Genomic DNA, 25,437 nt, shown 5'->3' on the forward strand with positions numbered 1-25,437 from the left:
TAGTAGATGACAGCTAAGAAACCCATTATTTTCGGGGTCACTATGCGACACATTCGCTCATATACAATCGCTCATCTTCGCATAGCGTACCTCTTCGCACTGTTCTTCACACTTTACTCGTGACTTTGCTAACATCATCTGGTGCGTCATCTCAACTTTGTTGTGTGCGATGCTCTTCACTTAGGTTGTATTCTTTACTTCGCTTGATTAATAACGTGTGCGATATTTTACTCCTACATAAAATTATATAAATACTCTCCAACGGCTAGGCCATCTGATAATACTTAAGTGGGTGAGCAGCAGTAGTATTCTATTAAGTATCTATACTTAAGGATAAGCACACAATATAAACTCTAGAGCTCGATCTATTCTTGGGGATTGAATCATGGCTGGTTAACCTGAAAATTATATTAGACGGCAAATGAAAATTAATTATTATATGAAAGATTAATTACTCACAATTTTTCTCGAGCATAGCATGTGTCTGGGGCTAGTAAGTCATAATAATTTATTAAAGGTATGAACCAAATTCCAATGCTCGAAACACATGGAAAAAAAATTAACTGATGCACGAGAAGATTTCTATGATTATTTTAGTCGTTCTCTCTTGTTTTTTCTTGCTAGACGCATGTGGGCATTGCTAACAACGAGAATATAGGATCAATATATGATTCTCATGTCTTAGTTATCTAAGAGTTCATCAGTCTCAGTGAGAAGAGAGTTTCTATCAAAGCCATGGCAACTAGAAAATTTTCTTCGCTCCTCTCTAAAACCTTTGGTACCTCAGTACTTTCATCACTAAAAGGTTTGTATTATCTTGACACTTTTCGTTTAGTTATATATCATGGATTTCTTTTGCTCTTACATTGGTTCCTCTTTTTTGGTGAATGGTGATAATGTTTTTACATTTTTCAATCAAATTTGATGAATTCATGTCATGTACGTATAATACTTTGCTGTTATATTAATTGTTTGGATCAGAGATTAAAGATGTTTCGAATCAAAAGATGGAATCTTGCCTTGTCCTTTTAATTTGTTATAAATAATTTTAGGGAAGAATATCAACTTGGGAAGATGCAGTGTAAGTAGATATAGTACTGCTATTGGTCTTGAAGAACCAATTACACCACCAGTTAAAGTAAACTACACAAAACTTCTTATCAACGGGGAATTTGTGAATTCTGCTTCAGGTTTGTCTTGATTTTTTCTTCGTTCTTATTTTTTTTTCGAATTCAATTTTGTTAGCTATTTGTTGGTCAGTCTACGATCCAATTGCATCAAAGTGAATATTTTAGGACCTGAATTCTAGCTATTTAGGTGATAAACTTATGACTCTTTACAGGAAAAACTTTTCCAACTCATGACCCAAGGACAGGGAATGTTATTGCTCATGTTGCTGAAGGTGATAAAGAAGATATCAATCGGGCAGTTGCCGCTGCTCGCACGGCTTTTGACGAGGGACCATGGCCAAAGATGACAGCTTATGTAACTACTTTTGATTTCAATTTCCTAAAAATTTACTTTACTTCAGTAAGCCAAGAATTTGGTTGATCGGATTGGAAGAGAACAATTAGATTTTTTTTTTCATTCCAAGTTTGTTTGGCTTTACAGGAAAGGTCAAGGGTACTTTTTCGCTTTGCGGATTTGATCGATAAACATAGCGATGAACTTGCAGCACTCGAGTCATGGGACACTGGAAAGACCTATGAACAGGCCTCTCAAATTGAATTACCAATGATTTCACGTCTAATTAGATATTATGCTGGTGAGTTAAGGAACTGATCACTTCCTCAAAAATTTGAAGTTCCATTAAATTTAATTTACTTGTGGCAACTGTAAATCTGTAATCACTTTATGGTTTTGTTTTGCTTGTCCCAGGATGGGCCGATAAGATTCATGGTCTAACAGTTCAGGCTGATGGTCCGTACCAAGTGCAAACCCTACATGAGCCCATTGGAGTTGCTGGACAAATTATTCCATGGAATTTTCCACTTCTCATGTTTGTATGGAAGGTCGCACCGGCTTTAGCAACCGGTAACAGTATTGTACTAAAGACAGCAGAACAAACACCGTTGTCTTCTCTATATGCGGCGAAGCTGCTCCATGAAGTGGGTTCTCGTAATATATTTGCAGTAGTTTAGTCTTCATTTTCTGAATGCTTTAGGTTTCTAAGCTCTGTACTGTTCTTTGCAGGCTGGCCTTCCTGAAGGTGTTCTGAATGTGATTTCTGGATTTGGTCCAACAGCTGGTGCAGCTCTTGCTAGTCATATGGATGTGGACAAGGTTTGTAATTTTCCTATACCTAAAGAAGAATATGCATTGAAGTATGTAGAATGAACACGTAATTTGTTCTCTCGAGTCATGAAAAAGGCCGACTTCTTTGCAGCTTGCTTTCACAGGATCAACTGAAACCGGCAAGATTGTTTCTGAACTGGCCGGTAGAAGCAACCTTAAGCCAGTGACCCTAGAGCTTGGAGGGAAATCTCCATTCATTGTATGTGAAGATGCCGACATTGACAAGGCTGTTGAAACTGCTCACTTTGCTCTATTCTTTAACCAGGTAAGTGAATCTACTGGAAATTTTGCACGAACTGATTGACTAGCTTACATAGATATGAATTGTGGAATTTCAAGATCCTAAACGTGATTTTTCTTCAGGGACAATGCTGCTGTGCTGGGTCTCGTACTTTTGTACATGAAAAAGTTTACGACGAGTTCTTAGAGAAATCTAAGGCTCGTGCTATGAAACGTGTTGTTGGTGATCCCTTCCAGAAGGGTGTCGAACAAGGTCCTCAGGTGAATTATCTCCACTTTGCATAACACAGTTTAATTTTGTGAAATTTAATCACGTAGTGGGTATTGTAGTTTATCTTCATTTCATTTAGAGTGATTCTGTACTGATCGAGAGAAAAACAGATCAGCTCGGTCAGCTAGTCATTTCTTTTATTCTCCGAGTTTGTTCACTGATGTTGTCGGATTCTCCTATGAATATATCAGATTGATTTAGAGCAATTTGAGAAGGTTATGAATTACATTAAATCTGGTATTGAAAGCGGTGCTACCATTGAAACTGGTGGTGAGAGATTTGGCGACAAGGGTTTCTATATTCAGCCTACTGTCTTCTCAAATGTCCAGGTATCGTATCATACACATCTAAACCATCGTTCTTTTTCAAAACCATAATCGGGCGCCTTCAACTGACAAAATTGAATGTGTACGGAATTAGGATAACATGTTGATCGCAAAGGAAGAGATCTTTGGACCCGTGCAGAGCATCTTGAAATTCAAGTAAGATTTTGACTCATCATTATACTTCATCTCATTGCATATAAAAATATTCTTTTGTTCATCACTTAGATAACAATATCTTTTTCCATAATTACAGAGATATTAGCGAGGTGATCAAAAGATCAAATGCAACAACATACGGTTTGGCTGCAGGAGTTTTCACCCAGAACATAGACACGGCAAACACCGTGACGCGTGCGTTAAGAGTAGGAACTGTATGGGTTAACTGCTTCGATGTTTTTGACGCGGCAATTCCTTTTGGTGGGTACAAGATGAGTGGGCACGGAAGAGAGAAGGGAGTATACTGTCTTGATAATTATTTGCAAGTGAAAGCCGTGGTTACTTCTTTGGAGAATCCAGCTTGGTTATAACCTTAATAAGTGTTGGGATCTCTTATTACTTCTCGTCTTGTCTGTGACGCCGTTTCTTTGGAGTACTCTTTAACATGACAATTACGTTTTGGGAATTTTAAATAAATGCCCATGTGGGGAAATGCATTTAACAAAATGCCTACGTTGAATTCTCTGCTATTTTTTGGTGTTTTTGCTCCACGGTAGGTGATGCAACTAGCATGGTTTTTTCTATTGAAGTTCCCGAAAGGTTCTCTCCTTGGCCCAAAAAAAGAAACTTCTCGGAGTTATATTTATCCCAAAAAAAGAACTTCTCGGAGTTATATTTTTGCAACAATAAGTTCGTTTAGGCTCAATTACGAATAAAAATGCCAACATAACTGTAGGGGCAAAATATCGCATAGAGCTAAATCACAACCTCGCCCTGACTAAGAAAATCATTAACACGACTAAGAAAGAAACTAGGCGAAGAGTAATTATGCGATGAGAAGAAAGAAACACGAAGAACGACCACGCGACAAGCATAGCACGACACCTATTCAGAAGAGCACGAAGCAGCCACGCGAAAGAAAGTGACATCTCCACAAAGCCTGGCGGATAAGACAGGCTGAACAGGATCATCTAATAGAGATCTTGCACGTGAACCCAGTTGTCTTCTACCTAGATATTTGTCTATATAAGAGTTCAAATAATGAAGAGAGAGGAAGGTTGAGAGAGAATTCAGCCAAGTAGTAAGGATAATATCAATTCTAGAAGAACAGAAAGAGATCTTTAGGGTTTTATCCTACTTGTTATTTCCATTGTTAAGAGCTTGAATCCTTGTGATACTTTGTAAGAACTTCATATATTTAATAGAAAAGCTTACTTGAAGATCATATCTAGTGTATAGAAGTGTATAATATCATTAACGTTTACGTTTTACTTCATGACTTAGACTTAGTGTTCTTATCATTTCATTGGGTGTAGTTGTGGAATTTTTCGCAACTACATTTTGGCGCTAGAAACAGAGAGGATTATCCTCACCTGCTAGTTAGTAGGTAGAAGCCTAGTCAAACCTACAGAGCAGTTCGTCAAACCTACATAAATCTTACTTTGAAACATCTTCATTATCATGAAACCCTCGTAAACACACCGTCACTTGAAGTAATGTAGGGACATGAACTATTGAAACTGTCGAGAGAAGAACTCCAACAAATTATCCCTACCGAAATAGGCTGAAACAACAATCAAACCCTTGTCAAGTTTCTGTGAAAATCCTGTTCGCCAACATCTCTGGTTGCCAAGATGGTGCGAACTCCGTCGAGAGCAACTCGCGTCATAGCCACAGGAAGAAGCAACAAAGTGGCATACAGAAGAAGAGATATAAATGAAGTTGAGACTTCAGCCGATGGAGAAAGACGAGGAGCAGACCAACAAAATCGCAACCCTAGCCTACGTTCCATCATAGAGATAGATCAACAGAACTGTGGTGTTGTTCCTCAAAATCCAATACAACAAAGTAATCACGGGGAAGGAACCATATACGAAGAGGGAAGTATGCATACAACTGACCTTCACACTATGGAGGATGAAGAACAAGTGACAGGGAAAGAGGTGAAAACCCCGACAATGAAGATGATCAAACCATCCAAAGTTGAGAGAACGTCTCGCAAGAGACATGCAAATTGAAAGAGAGTTGAGGCAAGGACTAGAACGAAGCAGAGCACGAGATGCAGAATTGGCAGAAGGATGGTCGAACTTGGAAAGACAAAACGCCTTGTTGGTAGAAGAAAATCATCGACTAAATGAGAATATGCTAACGCAAACTCAAACTGGGAAAACTAAAACACAAACAAGTAGAAGTTCATCAATAAGAAGGAGGAGATGTCATAGTGAGGAAAGGGAAGGACAAAACGATCATGATGAGTACGAACACGAAATACGAGAAAGAGAACGCGAAACGGAAGGTGCCCGCAATCTTGAAAGAATGTTGCATGAAAAAAGAGAGAGAAGAAGGAACCATTGAAGGAGAGAGTTCCATGGACAAGGGAGATATGATGAAAGAAGAGGAAGTAGTTCAAAGCGCGAGAACCAAAGGTGCAAGAGGGAAACTAGTTTGGAACAAGAAACTAGAATAGTTATAGAAAGAAGCGCAGCAGAACAAGGAGCACTAGAGGTAGTCGTACAGAGAGAAAGAGAACAAGCCAATGCAAACCAAACTATATTGCAATAACTTGAGAAACTTAAAGAACCCTTGAGGAATAATAGTAGACGAGGAGGAGGAAAAATGAAGTTGGAAGAAGCAATCAAAGAAGCGGCACGATCTCCATTATCGCGTGAGATATTACAAGCCCCCATCCAAGCAAAGTGTGTTGCCTACATTTTCCAACATCTTTGATGGGACCGTAAATGCGGTACAACACATGAAAGCCTACAACCTAAAACTAATGCCATGGGCTCAACATCAGGGGGTGTTGTGCAAGTATTTCCCAACGAGTCTGACAGGGGAGGCCACACTATGGTTCGACTACTTGAGCGAAGGATCGGTGACTTCATTCGCACAGTTGCAGAGATTATTCCTTGGGAATTACATAACCCATAATCGCACCAAGACCGGAATTGAGAACACATTCACCTTGAAGAAAGCATATGGGGAAAGTCTGCGAAGTCTGATGTGGGTGGTTGACACCTAACGTGGGTGAACATCACCTAATGTAGGTCAGCTTATTCTGATGTGGGTCAACAGAAACGTTGACGTGGGTAAACGAAACCGGTGTTGTCTGATGAGCTTAGTCTGAGTCGGTTGTGGCCGCAGGCTCTAACTGTTTTAGACTTTTAGCAACTACCATTTGTTATAGACTTTTAGAAAAACTATTATCTTATTGACTTTCAGCAACTGATAGTGGTATTAGCCTTCTGCAACTTATTTTAGGACCTTCAGCAACTGATTCTCGTTTTAGACCTTCAACAACTATTTTCTTTAATCTTTTCGGCAACGATTTTGGGAATGATCGCCGGGGTTGGCCGCCGGCCTTATGTTTTAAACTTTTCGCAACGGCTTGTTTGTGACAGCTTTATAGTTGAATTTTCAGCAACAGTTTTCTGTGGATTGTTGCCGTTTCTTTTGAACTTCTCTGCAACAATTTTTTGTAATGATTATTCGGGGTGCTTTTGTTGACATTTTCAGGATCCTTTCGTAATGATTTTCTGGAAGTTTTCTCTAGGGTTTGCAAGCGCCTAGAGACGTAGGCAACTAGACAAACCTGCAAACATGACAATAGTGATTTTAACATACTACAAACTTGAGTATGTTGATGATGCGTTTATTGAAAGAAATTTCTTCGAACTTTGAACTTGAACATGTTGCGGATCGAACATCCTGCCAACAGTTTTAGCGATCTTCCCAATGAGTCAATTTTTGTGGCCTCCGACTGTGAAGATGGACTGCAGCAGTTGCGGTCAGCTGGACTGCAATATTATCGATTAAACTGGACTACAACAGTTACGATGAACTGGGCTGCAGCAGTGATTTTTCAAGACATTCAAACTGCTTTTTAACGGACACGATTTTGAAGCATTTTGTACTACTTTTCTTAATAGGAAATCACGAATTCTTTTCTCGTAGTCCCCTTAGTCTGCGCCAATCATTTGCACCCTCAAATATTTACGGGTACTAAACACGATGATTTTGGTGATGATGAGGAAAACAGAGTTAAAACACATGAATTCGCATAAAGATGAGAGACACAATTTAACGTAGTTCGACATGGTTTGCCTACGTCCAGGGACGAATCCCCTTGGGGAGTGATATTTTATTGATATTTAGGATTACAGTGGATTTTTCCGTCTTAGCCCTCCCTTCACCCCCTACCAGGGCATCACTATTTGTACAGTTGAATAATTAATTTCGAGATAAACTTAAATGACATTAAACTGCCTGCATGCCTCTTTGAATTAACTCTACATGAAACTGCCTGCATGCCTCCTTGAATTAACTCTGCATGAAATTGCCTGCATGCCTCCTTGAATTATCTCTGCATGAATCTGCATGCATGTATTAATTCTTCACTGGCTGGCTTCTTCTTGGTTCCTTTATGTTGTTGATGGTGACTCTCAAGCTTTGAATGGCATGACCTACTGGCGGACTTGCTTGACTGGCATAACGAGCTGGCAGTATGGATGGGTGCTTTATTAGTTGACCGGCGCTTGGCCAGCTGGATGGCATTAATCGCATCGAAATATTATGGATGGATGTTGGCTGGCAGCACATCTGACAATATGGGTAGAGACTAGCTGGAAGTGTGGCATAGTTCTTAATTGAAACTGGTTAGAAGCGCGACTGGCAGCATGGCTGGAAATTGGTTGGTGGCACAATTGGCAACATGGTTAGAAACCAGATTGCATTGGGGCGGAGTACTTAGTTGGAAATTGGTTGGCAGCACTGCTAGCAACATGACTGAAAATTGGCTAGAGGTGCGACTTGCAACCTGACTTTGACAGTTGACTGACGGTTGACTTTGATAGTTGACTAATGGTTGACTTTGACCATTAACCGGGTGTTGATTTTGACCATTGACCGGTCATTGAATTTATGTAATGTTGGGCAGGCTGGTGAGCTTCTTCGGTTGACTGGTTAGCGGGTTTGAATGACAGCTGAATAGTGGCTCAGGCTACAATCTGGCTCAATATATGACAATTTTACTCGTGGTGCAAACAAAGTTACACAATGACGTGCCAGATAAATAATTACATATGATATGACACGAACATACTTAACTATGTTAATCTAGACCAGTCTTAATTTACATAGTTAATATAATGCGTAGTGTGGAAAGATTCGATACACAATGACGTGCTAGATAATATTGAACAAGGACACTATAACAGCAAACTTATTGCGCAGAAGATTAGAGACACAAAAGTCGTACATTCAAACAAGTTTACTATATTATGATTATGATATAATATATTATCTACAAGTTCAGTAAACCCGTGCAAATTGCGCGGGCTAGAACTTATAAGAAGTATCTTGCCAATAACTTTTCCTAATTGAAGATATATATTTCGGATAAAACTGCATCGCCCGTATTACCGATGTTCAACAAAAAACTTAAGTTCTGATCAAAATCTGGTAGCATCACCAAAACGACTAACGTGAATCACACTGCAGAATTTTAAAGGAGTTCAAAGTTAAAGTCTAATTAGAACCCTACAAACATATTTCAATGTTAACTCACACCCACAGCAGGAAGAGACAAAAAGACACCTCATTTTTTAAGCTAAAATGAAGGGCATATTTCCTTGGGTATTGGTTTACTAAGAATGAAATCTCCAACATATATTGATGACTATATTTTGAGAGACCAAAGATGAACGTCCATATAGTAAATCAATGAACAAACTAAAGTAACGGTTATTTTTTCTTACATACAGACCCATCTACTAAGTAACCAACCCAACATAAATTGATTTTTTTTTTGACTTAAAAATGGATATTAACTCTCTGTCCTTTCTGTTTACTTCAGCATAAAAAAGAGCACAATTTAAACAAACACCTAGCTAATAGTACTGACTCCATAAATGTATAAATTTAAGTGTACAATTCATCCAAAGACTATCAAGATCTTGACCTACACATCAACTAAGTTTCAAGCCCTTCGACATTTAGTTGTCAACTAACTTGGATATATTGGACTGACACTAATTTATTGGGCTTTGATGTTAGATATTGCACCATCTTTCTAACTCTTAACTAGTACCGTAAACTAAGATTTCGTGACATAATCAAACTAACTCTTTACCAAATAAAGCATTTTCCATTTCAATGTCGTGGACTCATGATGCATTTTGGTAATGGGTATACTTTTGGATCTCTGTTTCCAAAAAAAAAAAGAAAAGGAAAGAAAGATTACCATGGATATCATTAGCGCAGAATTCATTAAACCATAGACTTAGTTTCCCGCCTTGTTTCCTAACATATAAGTACCGTTCTTCCAAAAGGAATAAACACACACCTGCAAGTGATTGAGTGAAATCTAATAGACTTGTACAGATGATACTGAAACCAAAACCTTTGTAATACAACCTGGATCCAATCTTAGAATACAAAACTTGTATATGGAAAGTTTGTATATGGAATAGTTTTCACCAATGTATCGACTATCGTCTTTTATTGAGTATATATATGTTTACAAATATAGTGAATATATAACAGCAAATTCCTAGGATCTAAAACAACTAATGGAGATAATAAAGGAAAGTTAGAGCTGCCATAACGGTGTACACAAGAATCGGAGTTTACATAAGACTCGGATTGTACACAAGACCTGCGCTGTGGGTACACGCCAACTTGCTTGGTAGTACGTTGTTGCAGTTTGCCACTGCTCTGGCAGTAAAACATGGCCAACTTGTTTGCTAGTTTGCCACTGCTGTGGCAGGTTATGTGCAGACGTCCAATACCCCCCTCAAGTTGGAGCGGGAGGATTATGAGGCCGAACGTCCAACTTGCTGACAAGACGTTTGAAGTGATCCACACCAAGCGGTTTAGTGAAGAGATCAGCAGAGCTACAGATGGAATATAGGTTGGTTTTATAAGACCAGACATCAATTTTTCACGAACAAAATAACAATCGATTTCGATATGTTTAGTGCGTTCGTGAAACACCGGATTTTCAGAAATGTGGATAGCAGCCTGGTTGTCACAATAGACTGGAATTGGCTTCGGAATGGTAACACGAAGATCAGTGAATAAATAATGTAACCATTGTAACTCAGAAGTTACCCTGGCTAAAGCGCGATATTCTGCCTCAGCAGAAGAGAGAGAAATAGTGGATTGCTTCTTGGATTTCCAAGAGAGAGGACTATCGCCCAGTATGGTGAAATATCATGCCGTGGAACGACGAGTAATTGGACAACCTTCCCAATCCGAATCAGTGTAACCAGCGAGTGACAAAGAGCTGGTGGCAGAGAGAAATATGCCATGACTAACAGTACCTTTGAGATAACGGACCATACGATAAGCAGCATCCAAGTGACCAGAACAAGGCTGTTGCAGAAATTGACTTAAATAATTCATAGAATAAGTGATATCAGGACGAGTTACCTGAAGGTAGAGTAGTCGACCAATTAAGCGCCGATAAATACTCGGATCAGGTAGAGGATTTCCTGAATCTGGTAATAATTTAAGATGTTGTTCCATAGGAGAAGCAACAGGTTCAGCTCCCAAGAGACCAGAATCCTGAACAATGTCTACAATATACTTACGTTGCCCAAGAAAAATACCTTTTGGAGAACGAGAAACTTCAATGCCTAGAAAGTATTGCAGACGTCCAAGGTTTTTGATTGAGAATTTTGCTTCCAGTTTATGTTTAAGATCTTGGATGGCAAAGGTATTATTACCTGTAATAATGATATCGTCGACATAAACCAAAACATAAATAGAAACTACGCCTTTGTGAAAAAGAAAAAGAGAATAATCAGCACGTGACTGTATAAAACCTTCCTCAAGTAATGCAGTAGAAAATTTAGCAAACCATTGACGAGATGCTTGACCATATAGAGATTTATTGAGTTTATAAACACGAGTATCTCCCTTTTTCTGAAAACCAGGAGGTAGTTTCATATAAATTTCTTCATGAAGATCGCCTTGTAGAAAAGCATTATTGACATCTAGTTAGTGTAGAGGCCAATTGAAAATGGCAACAATAGACAATAAAACACGAACAGTGACCAATTTAGCAACAGGAGCAAAAGTGTCATGGTAGTCAATACCTTCCTGTTGTGTGTATCCTTTTGGAACCAGGCGTGCCTTACGACGCTCAATGTCACCATTCGGTTTATATTTAATTTTGAATACCCATTTACAACCAATGGCAGATTTTCCAGGGGGAAGAGTAGTTATAGTAAAGGTATCATTATCTTTTAGAGCCGTATGCTCTCGAAGTATGGCATCACGCCACTCTGGAGTTTTAATGGCCTCCGTAAATGATCGTGGTTCATCATTGGTGATAACAGAAGAGAGAAAAGCACGATGTTGCGGAGTGAATTTATCAAAAGAAATATAATTTGTAAGAGGATATAGAGAGTGGGATGTACCTTTGTTAACAGAGCAAATGTAATCTTTCAAGTGAGAAGGGCGATGATGTTCCCTGGTGGATCTGCGTAAAATATTGTCAGTAGCAGGAATAGGGTGAGAAGAAACTATGGCATCAGTAATTACGCCCGGAGAACTGGGTATAAAGTCAGTCACATGATAGGTAGCGTCACTTAGAGCTTCTGTGAATGAACCAGAGTTAGCATCCTGCAAAGGAGGTGAGAAGATAGGAGATGATATATCTATCACAGGGTCTGGTGGAACATCAGACCTGGATTCCTCATAGAAAAAATCAGAATCTATAGAGGGGACAATAACATTGTCAGATGTTAACTTAGCATATTTGAAAGGAAATAGATGCTCATGAAAAATAACATCTCTGGATACAAATGTTGTCTTTGTTAGAAAATCCAAAGTAATGTAACCTTTATATCCCAGAAATATACCAGGCTTAGCTCGAGGATCAAATTTAGAAGTGATTTTTGTGTTCCGAGCATAACACAAACAACCAAAAACACGTAGATGTCGATAATTAGGGACAGTACCAAGGAGAACCTCATGTGGAGTTTTATGTTGCAAAACAGGAGTAGGCATTTTATTAATAAGATAGCATGTTGTAAGTAAACATTCACCCCAATAAGTGATTGGTAAATGGGATTGAAAACGTAGAGCACGGGCTACGCTAAGGAGATGACGGTGTTTACGTTTCACAACACCATTCTGTTGAGGTGTGGAAACACAACTCCGTTGATGATGAATACCATGGTCTCGAAACCATGTTTGTATTTCTCGGGATAAAAACTCCGAGCCATTATCAGATTGCAGTTTTTGCAAGGATGAAAGAAATGGAATTTGAATACCAGTGGAGATTTGATTAATTTTGTTAGAATATTGAGTAATAACAAAATTAAAAAAATACTTAATAAATTTAAAAGTTTCACTTTTGGTGTGCATGAGATAAATCCACGTACAGCGTGAAAAATCATCGACTATGGTGAGAAAATATTTAGCACCTGTGAGTGAAGGTGTCATAAAAGGACCCCATATATCGCAATGAATAAGTTCAAAACAGCGTTTCGAAGACAATGAAACTTTATTAAAAGATAAACGACTTTGTTTTGCCAATGCACATACATCACAGAAGTGAGTAGAATTAGATTTAATATAATCAAATTACGACAAAGAAATTTGAGACGGTCTGGGCTAGGATGACCTAGCCTGCAATGCCAAACATCGGCAGACGCTTTATTACATAAGATTGTATTGGAAGATTGCTGAGGATGAACTTGGAGATGATAGAGACCAGAGATAAAATCAGCCTGACCAATCATTGTTTTCGTGACACGGTCCTGAAAGAAGCAGACATTGTCGAAGAAATATGCGACACAATTAGTTTGGCGAGTTAACTGACTCACAGAAATAAGATTGAATTTGAAATTAGGGATATGATGCACATTTGACAGTTTAAGGGTAGGAGAGAAAACAACTTCGCCAATATGCTTAACAACGGAGAATGATCCATCCGGTAGTTGCATTTGAATCAGTGATTTAACAGGCATATAGGAATGAAAATAATGCAATGAGTTACAGATGTGGTGTGTGGCACCACTGTCCACAAACCAAGGATCGGAAAAAGAGGTTGATAAAGTGATACCTGCGAAATTGGCACGAGGTTCAAGCTGTGCAGATTCTGGCGCAGGGTTGATTAAGGCCAAAAGACGTGCATATTTGTCAGCAGACAGCGTCGGAAGAGCATGCAGAATGGCAGACGCATCAGCTGGTGTAACTGCAGTTGCTGCAGTGAGATGCATATTGCTGTTAGCCGGAGATGGAGAGCTACTGGTGCTGGCAGGAAAACCATGAAGTCGATAACACTTGTCTTTGACATGACCAAGTCTGTTACAATAGTCACAGAATGGACGCTGACGTTTATTCTGGTTCGTTGGAGGTCGAGAACTGGAGGAGAAGTGACGATTGGAACTGAGAGCAGCAGCATCAACTGTTGGAAGAGGAGCAGCAGTGATGTTTTGTTGTTCTTCCTCTTGCTGAACAAGGTTGAAAATACGGAGTGCAGTGGGGAAAGGGTCCATGGTTAGGATTTGGCTGCGAAGGTTATAAAACCTGTCGTGCAGACCCTGCAGAAACTCCATGGCACGCTCCCTTTCAAGTCTCTCAATCATGTGCTTTCCAGCACCACAAATACAAGCTTCAGTAGAAGCAACCAGGGAATCATATTGATCCCACAGTGTCTTGATTTTTGTATAGTAGAGAGAAACAGGCATGGATTCCTTTTTGATGGAAGCAATAGAGGACTTTAAACGGAAAAGAATCGGAGCATTGGAAACACAAAACCTCACCTGTAAATCCTTCCAGATAGCATGAGAATTGGGGGCATATAAACAGCTAGCCCTGATGTATGGTTGGCAGGAGTTTAGAAGCCAACTGCCTACAAGGTCGTCACATCTCTTCCAACATTGGAACTGCAACGCATCTGTTGGGGGAGGGAGAGAACCATCAACAAAACCAAGCTTACCCTTAGCATTCAGGGATTTTGTGATTCCTCTCACCCAGGAACCATAATTATCCCCTTGCAAAAGAGGAGAAGACAACACTGTTGCAGGGTTATCACTAGGATGAATTATGTAAGGGTCTAGGGTTCTAGGATTTCCTGAAGGATTGATGTGGGTTTCATTGGTTGGTGTGGGATTTCCGGAAGAGTTGTGAGCTGGAGAGTTTGGGGATGAATGATCGGATGCAGTCATTGTGAATGAAGAGAAAATAAGGACAGAGATGAAGCGAAAGATTTGATATTAAGGTTCCTAGGATCTACAAGGATACCATCTTAGAATACAAAACTTGTATATGGAAAGTTTGTATATGGAATAGTTTTCACCGATGTATCGACTATCATCTTTTATTGAGTATATATATATGTTTACTAATATAGTGAATATATCACAGCAAATTCCTAGGATCTAAAACAACTAATGAAGATAATACAGGAAAGTTAGAGCTTCCATAACGGTGTACACAAGACTCGGAGTTTACATAAGACTCGGATTGTACACAAGACCTGCGCTGTGGGTACACGCCAACTTGCTTGGTAGTACGTTGTTGCAGTTTTCCACTGCTCTGGCAGTAAAACATGGCCAACTTGTTTGGTAGTTTGCCACTGCTGTGGCAGGTTATGTGCAGACGTCCAATATCCAACAATATCAGGGTCCAAAAGCAGTACCAAGCCAATACTTTAATGGGGCATTCAACTCCCTTTAATCCATAAAGTAAGAACGACAAAAGAAATCCAATCACCTCTCTACTTTGAAGTTTATAAGAAATTGTTCCTTCCCGTCCTACAAAATTTCAATATCCTCCCGGTTAAACAATAAAACATTTGATATAGCAGAAAATGACATGTTAAACATAATCCTCAACAACATTAATGCATGCACTCAAGAACTACATCACCTAGAACAGGGCACTGTAACTATTTTTAAGATTTAAGGTACATTTCTGAGTTGGTTGGTTTACTAAATATAAATGTGAGTGATGAATAAGAAGTTATGAATTGTCATTTATGATTTACTTTTTGTTTATTTTGGATTTTATAATTGTCATCTAAAAGAACATGTTTTCTTCTTTCAGGCGATAGTGAAACCAAAACCTACCAAAGGTACAAATTGAGGCCATTGTACAGATTGTAAAGCATTCCGTAAATCCAAAATAAAAATCAAACCTTCTAATTTATTTGCTTTTCCTTTACGGGTCTCATAAATACTTTTCCACTTATCGTTTCTCTTTCAATAATTCAAAAAAAGTTCATGGATTGCTCATATAACGTTTGTTTTCCACTTGTCATTTTAATCCCGCCACTAAATTCAGAGTAAAAAACGCAAACAACCGATGTAATATTAAGTTAATTAGCTAAGTAATCTAAACTTGCAATGTGCAAAACTATAACTATAACAGAGAGTCGAGACAGTTAAATTTTTACCTTTTCGATTGAATAGTTGGTGGGAGAAGACGATGAATATGATGATGATCTATATAACGATGTAAATGTTGGCGGAGGTTTTTCGCAAATGCATCAATCAGAAACACTCGTACCTTTAGAGAAGAACAGGGGGTTTGCGGCATTAATTTGATTGGTGTGATCTGTATTCGATATATAAAGTTATGCTATTGAAGAGTCGTGTCGGTTGAGTTATAAGTCATGATTGTACAGGAAACTATCTTATCAGTTATTTGCTTGAATCTTTTCGTATATCCTGTAAGGGTAACAACTATTGATCAAAAGACGCACCCATACTTGATGTCTATTAGATGGAAACTGATGTCTACGTGGCTTTCTTGTCTGCGAGAAAACATGGGGACTATTGTGAGGTCGCCACGTCAGCCAAACTATTCTCCTTTATAATATAGAGTGTGAACACAAAGATCATTGTCAGAGTGTTCACAAATGATGCGCGCATACTCATGACAATATAGTAAATAAACGGCGTTTGAGGAGGATGAATTGGTTATGTCGAATCCTTGACTCAGAGTCCTAATACTCTTCCTCGTCTCATCAACTACAATCATTGTTCTTAGCTCGCATAATAAGATAAATAATGAATGAAGTATAAAATATACGAACATGATATACCATAAATATCGAATAGAACATGTAAAGTATAAATGCATGAATATAGATGAAACGATTAACTTATGTGATTCATCACTCAGATCTCTGTCCGCGGGTTTGGGTTTTTCATTATATGCATGGTGGTTACAGAAATAGTCGAATGACTTTGAGATCAACATAAGTCTACGTAGCAGGAGGAACTTCACTTACACTTTCTCTATCTCGAGATCAACATAAGTCTGCGTAGTAGGTAAATTGGAGTGTAGTTGTAAGATTTCTTACAGCTACAAAATGTTTAAGATGTAAACAAAGAAATGAAAATGAACTCTTGAACACCCAAAGACAAATAAATACATAGCAAAATTACAACTACTGTTTATATTTTTATTATGATGAAACCATCGATCATACATAACAATTAACAAGAAGATCGATCTTCTTCTAAATAAAACTTTATAACTCAATTTCAATTGCACGGCACGGGCCTGAGTTGCCTGACGGAACCAAAAACGCTATCTTCCTGTCACTTTAATTCATAAAGGCTGACATAGGATTAAAAATCAGTCTGTGAAAAATCAATTCTTCCTTTAAAACTCGTTCTTCCTGCTCTATATTTCCCACATAGGTGTTCGAGTTAAGAGAAACAAAACTCTTCATATAAGTCTCCAGGTTTAATGGTTTGCGTGATACATTGTTAAAAATACCTTCGCCGATTTTCAAGATTCTACCAGTTTTGTTCTTTAAGTCATACAAAACCAGTAACGGTGAACTATATTTCTTGAAGACGTAGTAGCACCCAATCTCTAATAGCCTGATCATCTTTCAAACACTTTATCCTCCTCAAGTATTGAAACATTGATTCATCAATCATTTCCACCCGAGGAATGTTCCAGATTTTTATCCAAGATTCCGGTACTCCATAATCATGCACCTTCCATACATCAAAACCGTTCACTTTAGTACTGCAAAGCATACAAAGACAACCATCGAACACGTCCATATATTTATCATCAGCGTCGACCAGACTTTGTGGTTGTGGAATTTCTTGTGCAAACCCCTTTTCAACATCAAAAGCAATCAACACTTCAGAGTAGGGGGCTAAAACTGTTTTTGCAAACCAGTGCAGGGATCCGCTAAAGAACACCCCTGGTGTTGTATGATTCCCAAACTGAAAGGGAAACTCATTAGGGATAAGTAGTTGTTTCCATGAATTTGATTTCAGTGAATATATACTGACGACAGATCCATCGTAATTTAGAGGGTGAAGAGTAGAACCCGAAATACTGACGAATATGAAGTCATCAGTCTTATAATCATGGCAAAATCCGTTTGCACGAACATCTACATACTGTTGAAACGGATATAATATTGTTGATATTGGTACTAGTTTGTATTCTTCAGTATAGGGATTCCAAATGCAGGGTATACGGCGGCAATTAAAAAAATAAATTAAACAAACCACCCCACCGGAAGAACCCAAAATCACAACCTCAGAGATGTCAGAACAAATGAAAGGAAAACGAATTTCCTTAACATTCACACTCGCGATAACGTTCGCATGATAGTACTGCAGCTGATGAATAATCATCATGCTCTACACAATGTAATTTGTTAACACCATGTTCCAAGATGAAAGAAAACTTTTTAAAAGAGGAAAAAAAGTTAGGGCTTCTTATCTTGAGGTTCCATGGTTTATTCACACACCTGAATCTAGCGAGTGATTTCGCTGGTAACTTCCAAAGAATTTCATAGATCATTTCTTCAGGAAGAGTTGGAATTTCATGAATCATTTCCGAGCCTTCCTGTGATTGCTTCCTATTTCTTCTTGTTTTTCACTGTAGAAACTGATTGTTTTAACATTAGGGTTTGCTTGTTAAACTTCATGGTTTTTGCTGTTGTTGTTATTGTTTTAGGGTTTTGGGATGGTTGATGTATAATATTTATAAACGCGTGCAGATTCAAGGTAGTAGGTAGAACTTGTGCATCATCCTTCATTTGTAGGTAGTGGGTAGAACTTGGGCATCATCGTTCATTAATATAACGGTTCAATTTTTTACATAGTACATACACGAATTCAAATATTTCTAGATAGACCTTCTCAAGGGATAGATCTGGTGGAGTGGGATAGGTCCGGTGGAACATACCGGTACGTATCCCGTACCAAACTGAAAAAAAGAAGGCACTGCCTAGTCAGCTAGCTTTACTAATTGGACAAAAACTCTATACTAAGCAACCCTTCTATCCAAGATGGTTACCATATATGTATATACACGGTCGGACACATCTATACTTTTGGCCACATAAAGGTAATATTGAAAAATCCCTAACTGGAATCATGGGAATGCAAACTGAGAAGGTTAGGTTTAATGTTGGAGGTAAAATCTTTGAAACAACTGCAACAACTCTTGCAAGTGTGAGCCGGAATTCAATGTTTGGAGCTATGATTGATTAGGAGTGGAACCTCCAACCAAGAGAAGTAATTAAACAAAGAATGCTTCATTGATCGAAACCCTGATTGTTTTTCTGTTCTGCTTGATCTTTAAGAACAGGTGATCTTTATGTCCCTCCTCACATACCTGACAAATTATTCTACAGGGAAGCTCTCTACTATGGTTTATTCGCTCAAGTAAAAGCTGCAAAGTTTTTTGAATTCCATAGTAACCGTTTAAAACTAACGAGTTCGGTTAGGGTTCAAGGTCCTGCATGCTGGGAATTGTAAGGCAATTAGAGCAAGTCCTGATGGAGGTTGTGCTGTGGCTCATGGTAGCGTCGTTCGTATATATGACTGGATGCTTGAAGAACACCAGTCATTAAATCTTGATTACCGAATAGTTAACGATACTGAGTGGATTGATTCAGAGAATTTAGTGATGAGTGTTTGCCAAGGCCAGAACTTAAGTTGGGAAGTTGGAGGCATAGGTGTTGTTAGTTCATCAACAGGGAAATTGAGGCACAGATTTCAGTTAAACGAAGAAAAAGATAAGGTCAAAGGCTTCGACGCTGGAGCTTTATGTTTTAACTCTGATAATAAAATATTTGCTAGTAGTAGTGGAAAAAGTAACAAAGGACTTGGAGTATGGGATCAAGTTACCGGGAAACTAATTGGTTTTTTTGATTCGTTAGATGGTTTGCCTTTGCATTCGCGTTTCGGTAAAGCTGATAAGATTCAATGGTTAAATGGAAGTAATTGTTTATTTGCTTATAGCTGTTTCAATTCTAAAAGTCGCATCAATGTTTTGGATTTTTAGAGATAAACGAATTGTCTGGTCTTGGTCTGATGATAAGTTTACTTGTAGTAGTACTCATGTTGTTGATGCTATTCCATTAGGAGAAACTAATTCTATTTGTGTGGTTCGTAATAATGAAAATTTGGGATTTTTAGATTTCAGAAATCCCAAAGAACGCGTGAGATGGAATTCGTATAGTAGGATCAAAGACGTCAAAAATCATGGTCCTAACTTAGTTCCTGTTGATCATCCTAAGTTAATGTTTCATGAAGGGCAGCTTTTCTGTTCCATTGATGATGATATAACTGTGTATCATGGTGGTGTTGATCAATAATGGGCTTTAACTTCCAGTCTTGCTAGAAGTGAAGGTGGTTCAATTCGGGACTTCTCAATAGGTGGTGATCGGCTTTTTGCTCTTCATAGTGAGGAGAATGTGTTCGATGTATGGGAGACTCCATCCCCCGCAATCATTTGAGTTTTCTTGGTTTATACTTCATATTTCAAATCTAGCAAGAATGAGTGAAAGTTGAATTGAAAAAAAAAATCTATTACTGTTGAAGTACTATTGTGTAATTTTTTTTTTTCTTTCAATGCCCATTCGACTAATTATTTCTAAAATATGTTGTAACCCAAGTTCTTTAAGTAGATGTCAGATAAGGAACTATTCACACAATTTCTGTCTGCACTCATGACCAAACTTTTGCACTAGGCATATATCTAGCCATATCAATAAGCGTGATTTATTTGCAAGACCAAAATATTATTGGATATAACTGCTCCAGATCTAAATAGAGAAGAGTTCGGTGCATTTGGCATCATCAAGGTCAGGGTCGGCGGCCGTGGATCTGCTTAATAGACAGGTCCGGTGGCCGTGGAATTATCCAGGGAGCAGTCCTAATACCTATTCCGTATTTAACTTCTTTAAAATCTTAAGTTCCTTAGACTCCATGTTGAACGGTGACGGTCACCATCTCACAGAATTGTTTGATTTCACTTTTTCTCAAGGTTTTTTCTTCATAAAATAAAAGAATTTTTTTTATTTATTATCCCAAAAGAAAAAAGAATAAAAAAAAACAAAAAACGAAAACAAAGAAAAAGAAAAACATTAGGGTTTGCTAACCCACGTTGAACGGTGATTTCCTAATCCACCAGTTATGCCATAGACAAAAGAGTTGATGTTCTTATGGGTGATATTTCGATCGGTGTTTGGTGATTCAGGGTTTAAGAAGAAATTGATGATGAAACTTAAGAGGGAATCGGAGGTGAAATTGATAAGGGTTATTGAGAACTGAGATTGATGATTAAGTTAAGACAATTGAAGAATTTCAGAAACTAGGGTTTGGTTTTGGGAAGAGCAGCTAAGACTGATTCTTATTTGTTTCCTATCCCTAATCTTCAAACGACGTCAACAAATTAACATGTGCACTAGCATCATCCTTCTGAGATTTTCTGATTTCCCGTTGATTTTCTAAAAAATTTAACGAATAAAAATCAAGTCTTTACTTATTTAGTTGTTTGTTGACCTTTCCTCTTTTTTGTTCATTCAAAAATTAAGGATGATTTTTTGGGTTTGAATATTAGGGAAATCTTTATTTTATTTTTTTTGGTTGATTATCTTTAATTTTTCTGAACTTTTTCATTTGCAGGGTGATAGAAATTTGTAAGCTCTATAATCAAAAGAGGGTTTTGTTTATGTCCTTGGAATTCGGTTATGGGCTCAATTATATGATAGGAATCTGGAGAAGGGAGTTCTGTACTCCAGATTTAAGGTGATAATTGTCTGTGATGCTCTTGCACAATCTGGAGAAGGGAGCTCACATGCATCATTGTGGTAACATTCAGGTAAATGGTGAAGCACATTTTTAGTTTTAATTTAAGATTAATTCTTGCATTCGATATGAACATGGAGTGAAATTGCATTTTGATCTTTCGATGTATCGTGATCTTTCGTTGTACCATTGTATGCATAGGATATCCTGTAAATATATATTTTGACAGCACTTAGGGATCATGTTGAGATAATCTGTAGGTCTAAGATGGGAATTGGAACACAAGACATAAATAAGAAGTTGAAGGTAAATTTAGACTTCTACTGTTTTACATCTAAGAAAAAAAAACTTTTTGAATAGAAGAGGTTCAGGATTAATATTTGACTGATCCGTGAACGTTTGAGTCTCTAACTCATTGTCTGTAGTTCAGCAAGCACATACATGTACAGCTTTGTTTAACTAAAGGTTCTAGCTAATCTTTTTTGTTTGCCTTTTTTGTTTGCAGCGTGATTCTGGAAGACCTTCCACTCCTAGAAAAGACCTACAGATTTGGGCACCATTAACTTATCTGGGTTTTCTTTTAGTATCTATATCTATCATTCTCGAATCCTTGGAAGGTGATGGTGGTACGCTACGAACTTGCCTTAAGGATGGGGTAGATATGCCCAGTTCAGTTTAGCAGAGGTATGGCCAATAAGCTTACTGTTAGAAAAGCTACGTTTTCGAGTTTGTATCATTCTATAGTTTTCAGGAGGCCATTTTGTTAACCCGTTTTTTTAACCCCAATACTTGGATTGAGGTTCGTATAAAATGATCATACGTTTGCTTCCGCTACTGTGTGCCCCTGTCCCGCATTACATTTGATGAAGTTGTAACCCAAAGAATAATTATTCATTGATTTATTAGATAATGATGTGAATGCTGCTGTCGGGGAAGGAACGGTAACACAGTTCGATACACTGCCTTAGTTCTTTTCTTTCCTTTTCTTTACTGGATCATCAAAGTCTATACTTTGGTATTTTCTGCAGCCATAATGGATGGCTCCTGAAGTTATAATTGTTCGGGATGCTTTGCGTTTGTTGTTTGCTTAGCAGGTGTGCTCAATTTTTTTTTTGTATTTTTTTTTTGCAATTTTTCAGGTTTGTAATCGAATTGATCCAGTGAAGCAATTAGGTATTAGTATTTGACTCTTTCTGTTTCATACACTTGAGCAAGCCAAGTTCTTAACCTGCTCTAATTTCCGATGGAATCAATCATGTGCATCGAGGTTAGGAAACCCTTTTTTTTTGTTTCAGTTCTAGGCCGTGTTTGTATAAGAAAAATCCATGCATAGGATATAAAAGAAAAGGATATTTACTTATTACCTGACTGAGAGTACAAGTGCTACATTGTGTATTACTATGTCTATGTCAAGTATTCAGACACAATAGGGATGCAATAGACTGCTACTAATTTCTTGATGTTTGCTTACAGACTGATCTGCGCTACAATTCTTGAAAAAATGCTCCATATGGGTTCCAAAGCAGTCTCCATGGGTTGGTAGAATCCCTTCTTTTTGTATATTATATAATGCAAATCAATAGTTCAGTGGTTTCTCTTAGTTATTTTATGACCTAAGTCATTTACTTAGGTTGACAGTTTAGATATTGTTTCAGTTGAGATGTTGTTTCATTTTTGTAATATGCAACTTCTAGAATGTCTTAAAACTTCCATTTCCCTTGGCTAGAAATTAAATCGAACAGTCTATTAGTTCTTATGCCTATTTATTGGTTCTCTCCTAGGTTTTTTACTACCAACATTTATTCCATAATCATTTAGTTGGTATTACCTCTCGGGGTCTCTAAAAAATGTAAAATGATATGGGATCCAGTGTTGGAGGGATTATCCTCATGCAAGCAAGGTTTAGGCCTAAAGGTGGCGATTATTCTTAATCAAACTAGTGTTATATGGGCTTTCTATTTACCTTTACTCGCTTTTCTTAGCTACAAAAACATATTAATAGGATTCTGAAACAAAAAATAATATTTTTCTTTGGACTCTAAGACAAATGACGGCTGAAAGGGAACATAGAAAAAGGGAACTTAATCCAATATCTGCTTTGACACCAAACACATCTCTTTTACAGGTTTTGATACGGCAGGGAACATTAGATAAATATTAATATTGTAATTGATCTTAAAATGTCTACATATGCTTCTGCAGGTACCTGACAAAGTGGCAAGTTGGTTCGTCATGGATTTTTCTTCCACAATCCCATTTGAGACTTTAAGATTCATGTTTACAGGAAGCAGCAATATGTATATCTCCTATTACATATTGGGTTTGCTCAAATTTTGAAGTCTAAGAAATCTTAAACAACTTTTCACAAGGTATATTATCTTTTTTCTTATTTTTGATTCTTAGAGAGCCAACTTAATTGTGTCCTTTACCCATCATTTCAGAATAACTCAATCTAATACTTAAATTGATCACACTATATGAATTTCATGTACTTGAAAGTTAAAACATCATAGCCGCTTAAAAAGGTCAGCTCTTTCTGGCTACAATTACTAACTTCTATCAATAAGTACATATATATTTTTTGTGTTAAAGAGAAAGTAATCAGGCATGCTGAAACTTTTCAGAAAGAAATAGCAGTAGTGCAGTACCAACTAATTTTTTAGTGAAGCGTGTGCTCTACTACTTGCAAAATGATTTTATGGCATTAAGAGTAATTTTGACTGCAATAGTTACTTTTTTGTTTTCTTTTTGTTTTTAGGTTTGTGAACTGCTGCCTAAAGGTAATTTGTTCCCACCGGCCAATTAGGTCAGAGTCAACGTCCACATCGAATATGGAGAAGGCACACCTTTGGCAGGTCATAAGCCTTCCACCTGAGCAGAGGCATCAAGCACTTCTGTATTAGCAAACTGGTATCTCGATCTGTTGTCAATCCAGAGGAACAAACGCATACAAAGATCAAGAAAGGTATATAATCCTTCACTGTAATGGCATGTTATCTGTTAATACTAAGTTCCTTCCATGTTTTGTCATTAATGTTCTGTTTTCTCACTTTATATTTTCAGAAATGAAGTCGTTGGTGGTAGTGCTGAGTTATTGGATTCTGAAGGCCATGTCAGTGGGATTACGATGATCACTTTTAGTTGGTAGAAGTAGTTGCATGATATTTTAAAATTTTAGTTCATTGCACATTGACTGATTCCCTTTAGTTTGAGATGTAAATTCTAATTCGGCAGGAAGTTAAAATTACCAATTCTAAGGCTAGACTATCGGATTGACTGCACGGACAAAAAAGCTTCCACTTAATATTTTGAGTAAACATAGTTGCCAGGGGCGAAACTACATCCCAACATGGGATGGCTTAAGCCACCCTCAAACAAATTCTTTTGGTTAATATGGTGAAGCCAGCCCATATATTTTTGAGTATGAGTTTTGTTTCTTGAAGCCCCTCTTAGATTCAAATCCCTGTTCCCCACTGATAGTTGCCATTATATACAAAGAAATTTTCACCAAAATCTACAATTTCTACATATATTACTAGTCTTCTACCTTTTTCTTTCCAAGTTATCTTTTCTTTACAATTGTAGTGGTATTACATACACCCCGGATAAATCCTCAGTTGCATTTCAAATGATCGTGTAAACCTTATTGTGCATGATACATGTGGAAGGGGTTGAGGTTAAATATAAGTATTATCAACTCATTTCTTAATGGCTGATGGTGAATTGGGCGGTGGATAAATTTTGAACTTTTGATTAGTGGAAGTCATATTCACGGGCTGGAAGTTAGCTCACCCTAAGTTCGACCAATACCTATGACCAATATACTCTTAATTTTGCTCTCAAATACTAATAAAGAAATCATGACTTATCAACGTTTGTACATTTTTAATCACCATTGAACCGTATAAATACGATTATGATGGAACCTAACCGTATACATTTTTGGTATTGTGTATCTCTTACACCTCAATTTTATCTTCATGTTTAAATTTAAATCTTATCTTCATATATAATATGGTCAACCAAATCAGAAATCCTAAGTGTCGCCTCGCCACAATAAATCAAAAATGCAACACCAAATAAATGCATTGAGACTGGGCGAGGCGAAGCC

The 25,437-nt window shown here is 37.7% G+C and overlaps 3 protein-coding genes and 1 long non-coding RNA gene across 11 annotated transcripts; 3 read left to right on the plus strand and 1 right to left on the minus strand.

The window, feature by feature from the left end:
• Positions 1-705: 705 nt before the first annotated feature.
• On the plus strand, positions 706-3,808 carry LOC113328381 (aldehyde dehydrogenase family 2 member B4, mitochondrial-like). Its single transcript, XM_026575501.1, has 11 exons — positions 706-805; positions 1,053-1,190; positions 1,343-1,485; positions 1,612-1,765; positions 1,879-2,108; positions 2,194-2,283; positions 2,387-2,560; positions 2,659-2,796; positions 2,998-3,135; positions 3,227-3,288; positions 3,386-3,808. The coding sequence occupies exons 1-11, from the start codon at positions 736-738 to the stop codon at positions 3,657-3,659; spliced, it is 1,611 nt and encodes a 536-aa protein (XP_026431286.1). The 5' UTR covers positions 706-735; the 3' UTR covers positions 3,660-3,808.
• A 13,291-nt stretch (positions 3,809-17,099) lies between these two features.
• On the minus strand, positions 17,100-17,921 carry LOC113328075 (F-box protein At4g22390-like). Its single transcript, XM_026575167.1, has one exon. It carries the CDS (start codon positions 17,919-17,921, stop codon positions 17,100-17,102), a length of 822 nt encoding a protein of 273 aa, XP_026430952.1.
• Positions 17,922-18,665: 744 nt separating this feature from the next.
• On the plus strand, positions 18,666-19,891 carry LOC113328076 (BTB/POZ domain-containing protein At4g30940-like). The gene is made up of 4 exons (XM_026575168.1): positions 18,666-18,705; positions 18,880-18,956; positions 19,051-19,435; positions 19,536-19,891. Exons 1-4 carry the CDS (start codon positions 18,666-18,668, stop codon positions 19,889-19,891), a joined length of 858 nt encoding a protein of 285 aa, XP_026430953.1.
• A 576-nt stretch (positions 19,892-20,467) lies between these two features.
• LOC113328357 lies at positions 20,468-24,577 on the plus strand. Of its 8 annotated transcripts, none has more exons than XR_003349362.1 (9): positions 20,469-20,977; positions 21,204-21,399; positions 21,832-22,010; positions 22,233-22,267; positions 22,355-22,420; positions 22,800-22,865; positions 23,529-23,695; positions 24,085-24,291; positions 24,390-24,577. It is a non-coding gene; the product is annotated as an uncharacterized LOC113328357 (long non-coding RNA). The 8 variants fall into 8 exon arrangements; XR_003349359.1 differs by lacking the exon at positions 22,355-22,420 and adding an exon at positions 22,466-22,593; XR_003349361.1 differs by having other exon boundaries at positions 20,468-20,977; positions 22,233-22,420.
• The last annotated feature ends 860 nt before the right edge of the window (positions 24,578-25,437 follow it).

Source organism: Papaver somniferum, unplaced genomic scaffold, assembly GCF_003573695.1.
Source record: "Papaver somniferum cultivar HN1 unplaced genomic scaffold, ASM357369v1 unplaced-scaffold_107, whole genome shotgun sequence".
Classification (NCBI taxonomy): Eukaryota; Viridiplantae; Streptophyta; class Magnoliopsida; order Ranunculales; family Papaveraceae; genus Papaver; species Papaver somniferum.

What these genes read in the sequence shown, in the direction of transcription:
- LOC113328076 (XM_026575168.1), top strand. Translation starts at nt 18,666, where the DNA reads ATGGGAATGCAAACTGAGAAGGTTAGGTTTAATGTTGGAG. An exon ending in ACTATGGTTTATTCGCTCAA is followed by an intron (nt 18,957 to 19,050) that starts GTAAAAGCTGCA and finishes GGGAATTGTAAG; the next exon opens with GCAATTAGAGCAAGTCCTGA. An exon ending in AGTTACCGGGAAACTAATTG is followed by an intron (nt 19,436 to 19,535) that starts GTTTTTTTGATT and finishes ATTTGCTTATAG; the next exon opens with CTGTTTCAATTCTAAAAGTC.
- LOC113328381 (XM_026575501.1), top strand. Translation starts at nt 736, where the DNA reads ATGGCAACTAGAAAATTTTCTTCGCTCCTCTCTAAAACCTTTGGTACC. An exon ending in GGCCAAAGATGACAGCTTAT is followed by an intron (nt 1,486 to 1,611) that starts GTAACTACTTTT and finishes TTGGCTTTACAG; the next exon opens with GAAAGGTCAAGGGTACTTTT. An exon ending in CTGTCTTCTCAAATGTCCAG is followed by an intron (nt 3,136 to 3,226) that starts GTATCGTATCAT and finishes GTACGGAATTAG; the next exon opens with GATAACATGTTGATCGCAAA.
- LOC113328075 (XM_026575167.1), bottom strand. Translation starts at nt 17,921, where the DNA reads ATGATGATTATTCATCAGCTGCAGTACTATCATGCGAACGTTATCGCG.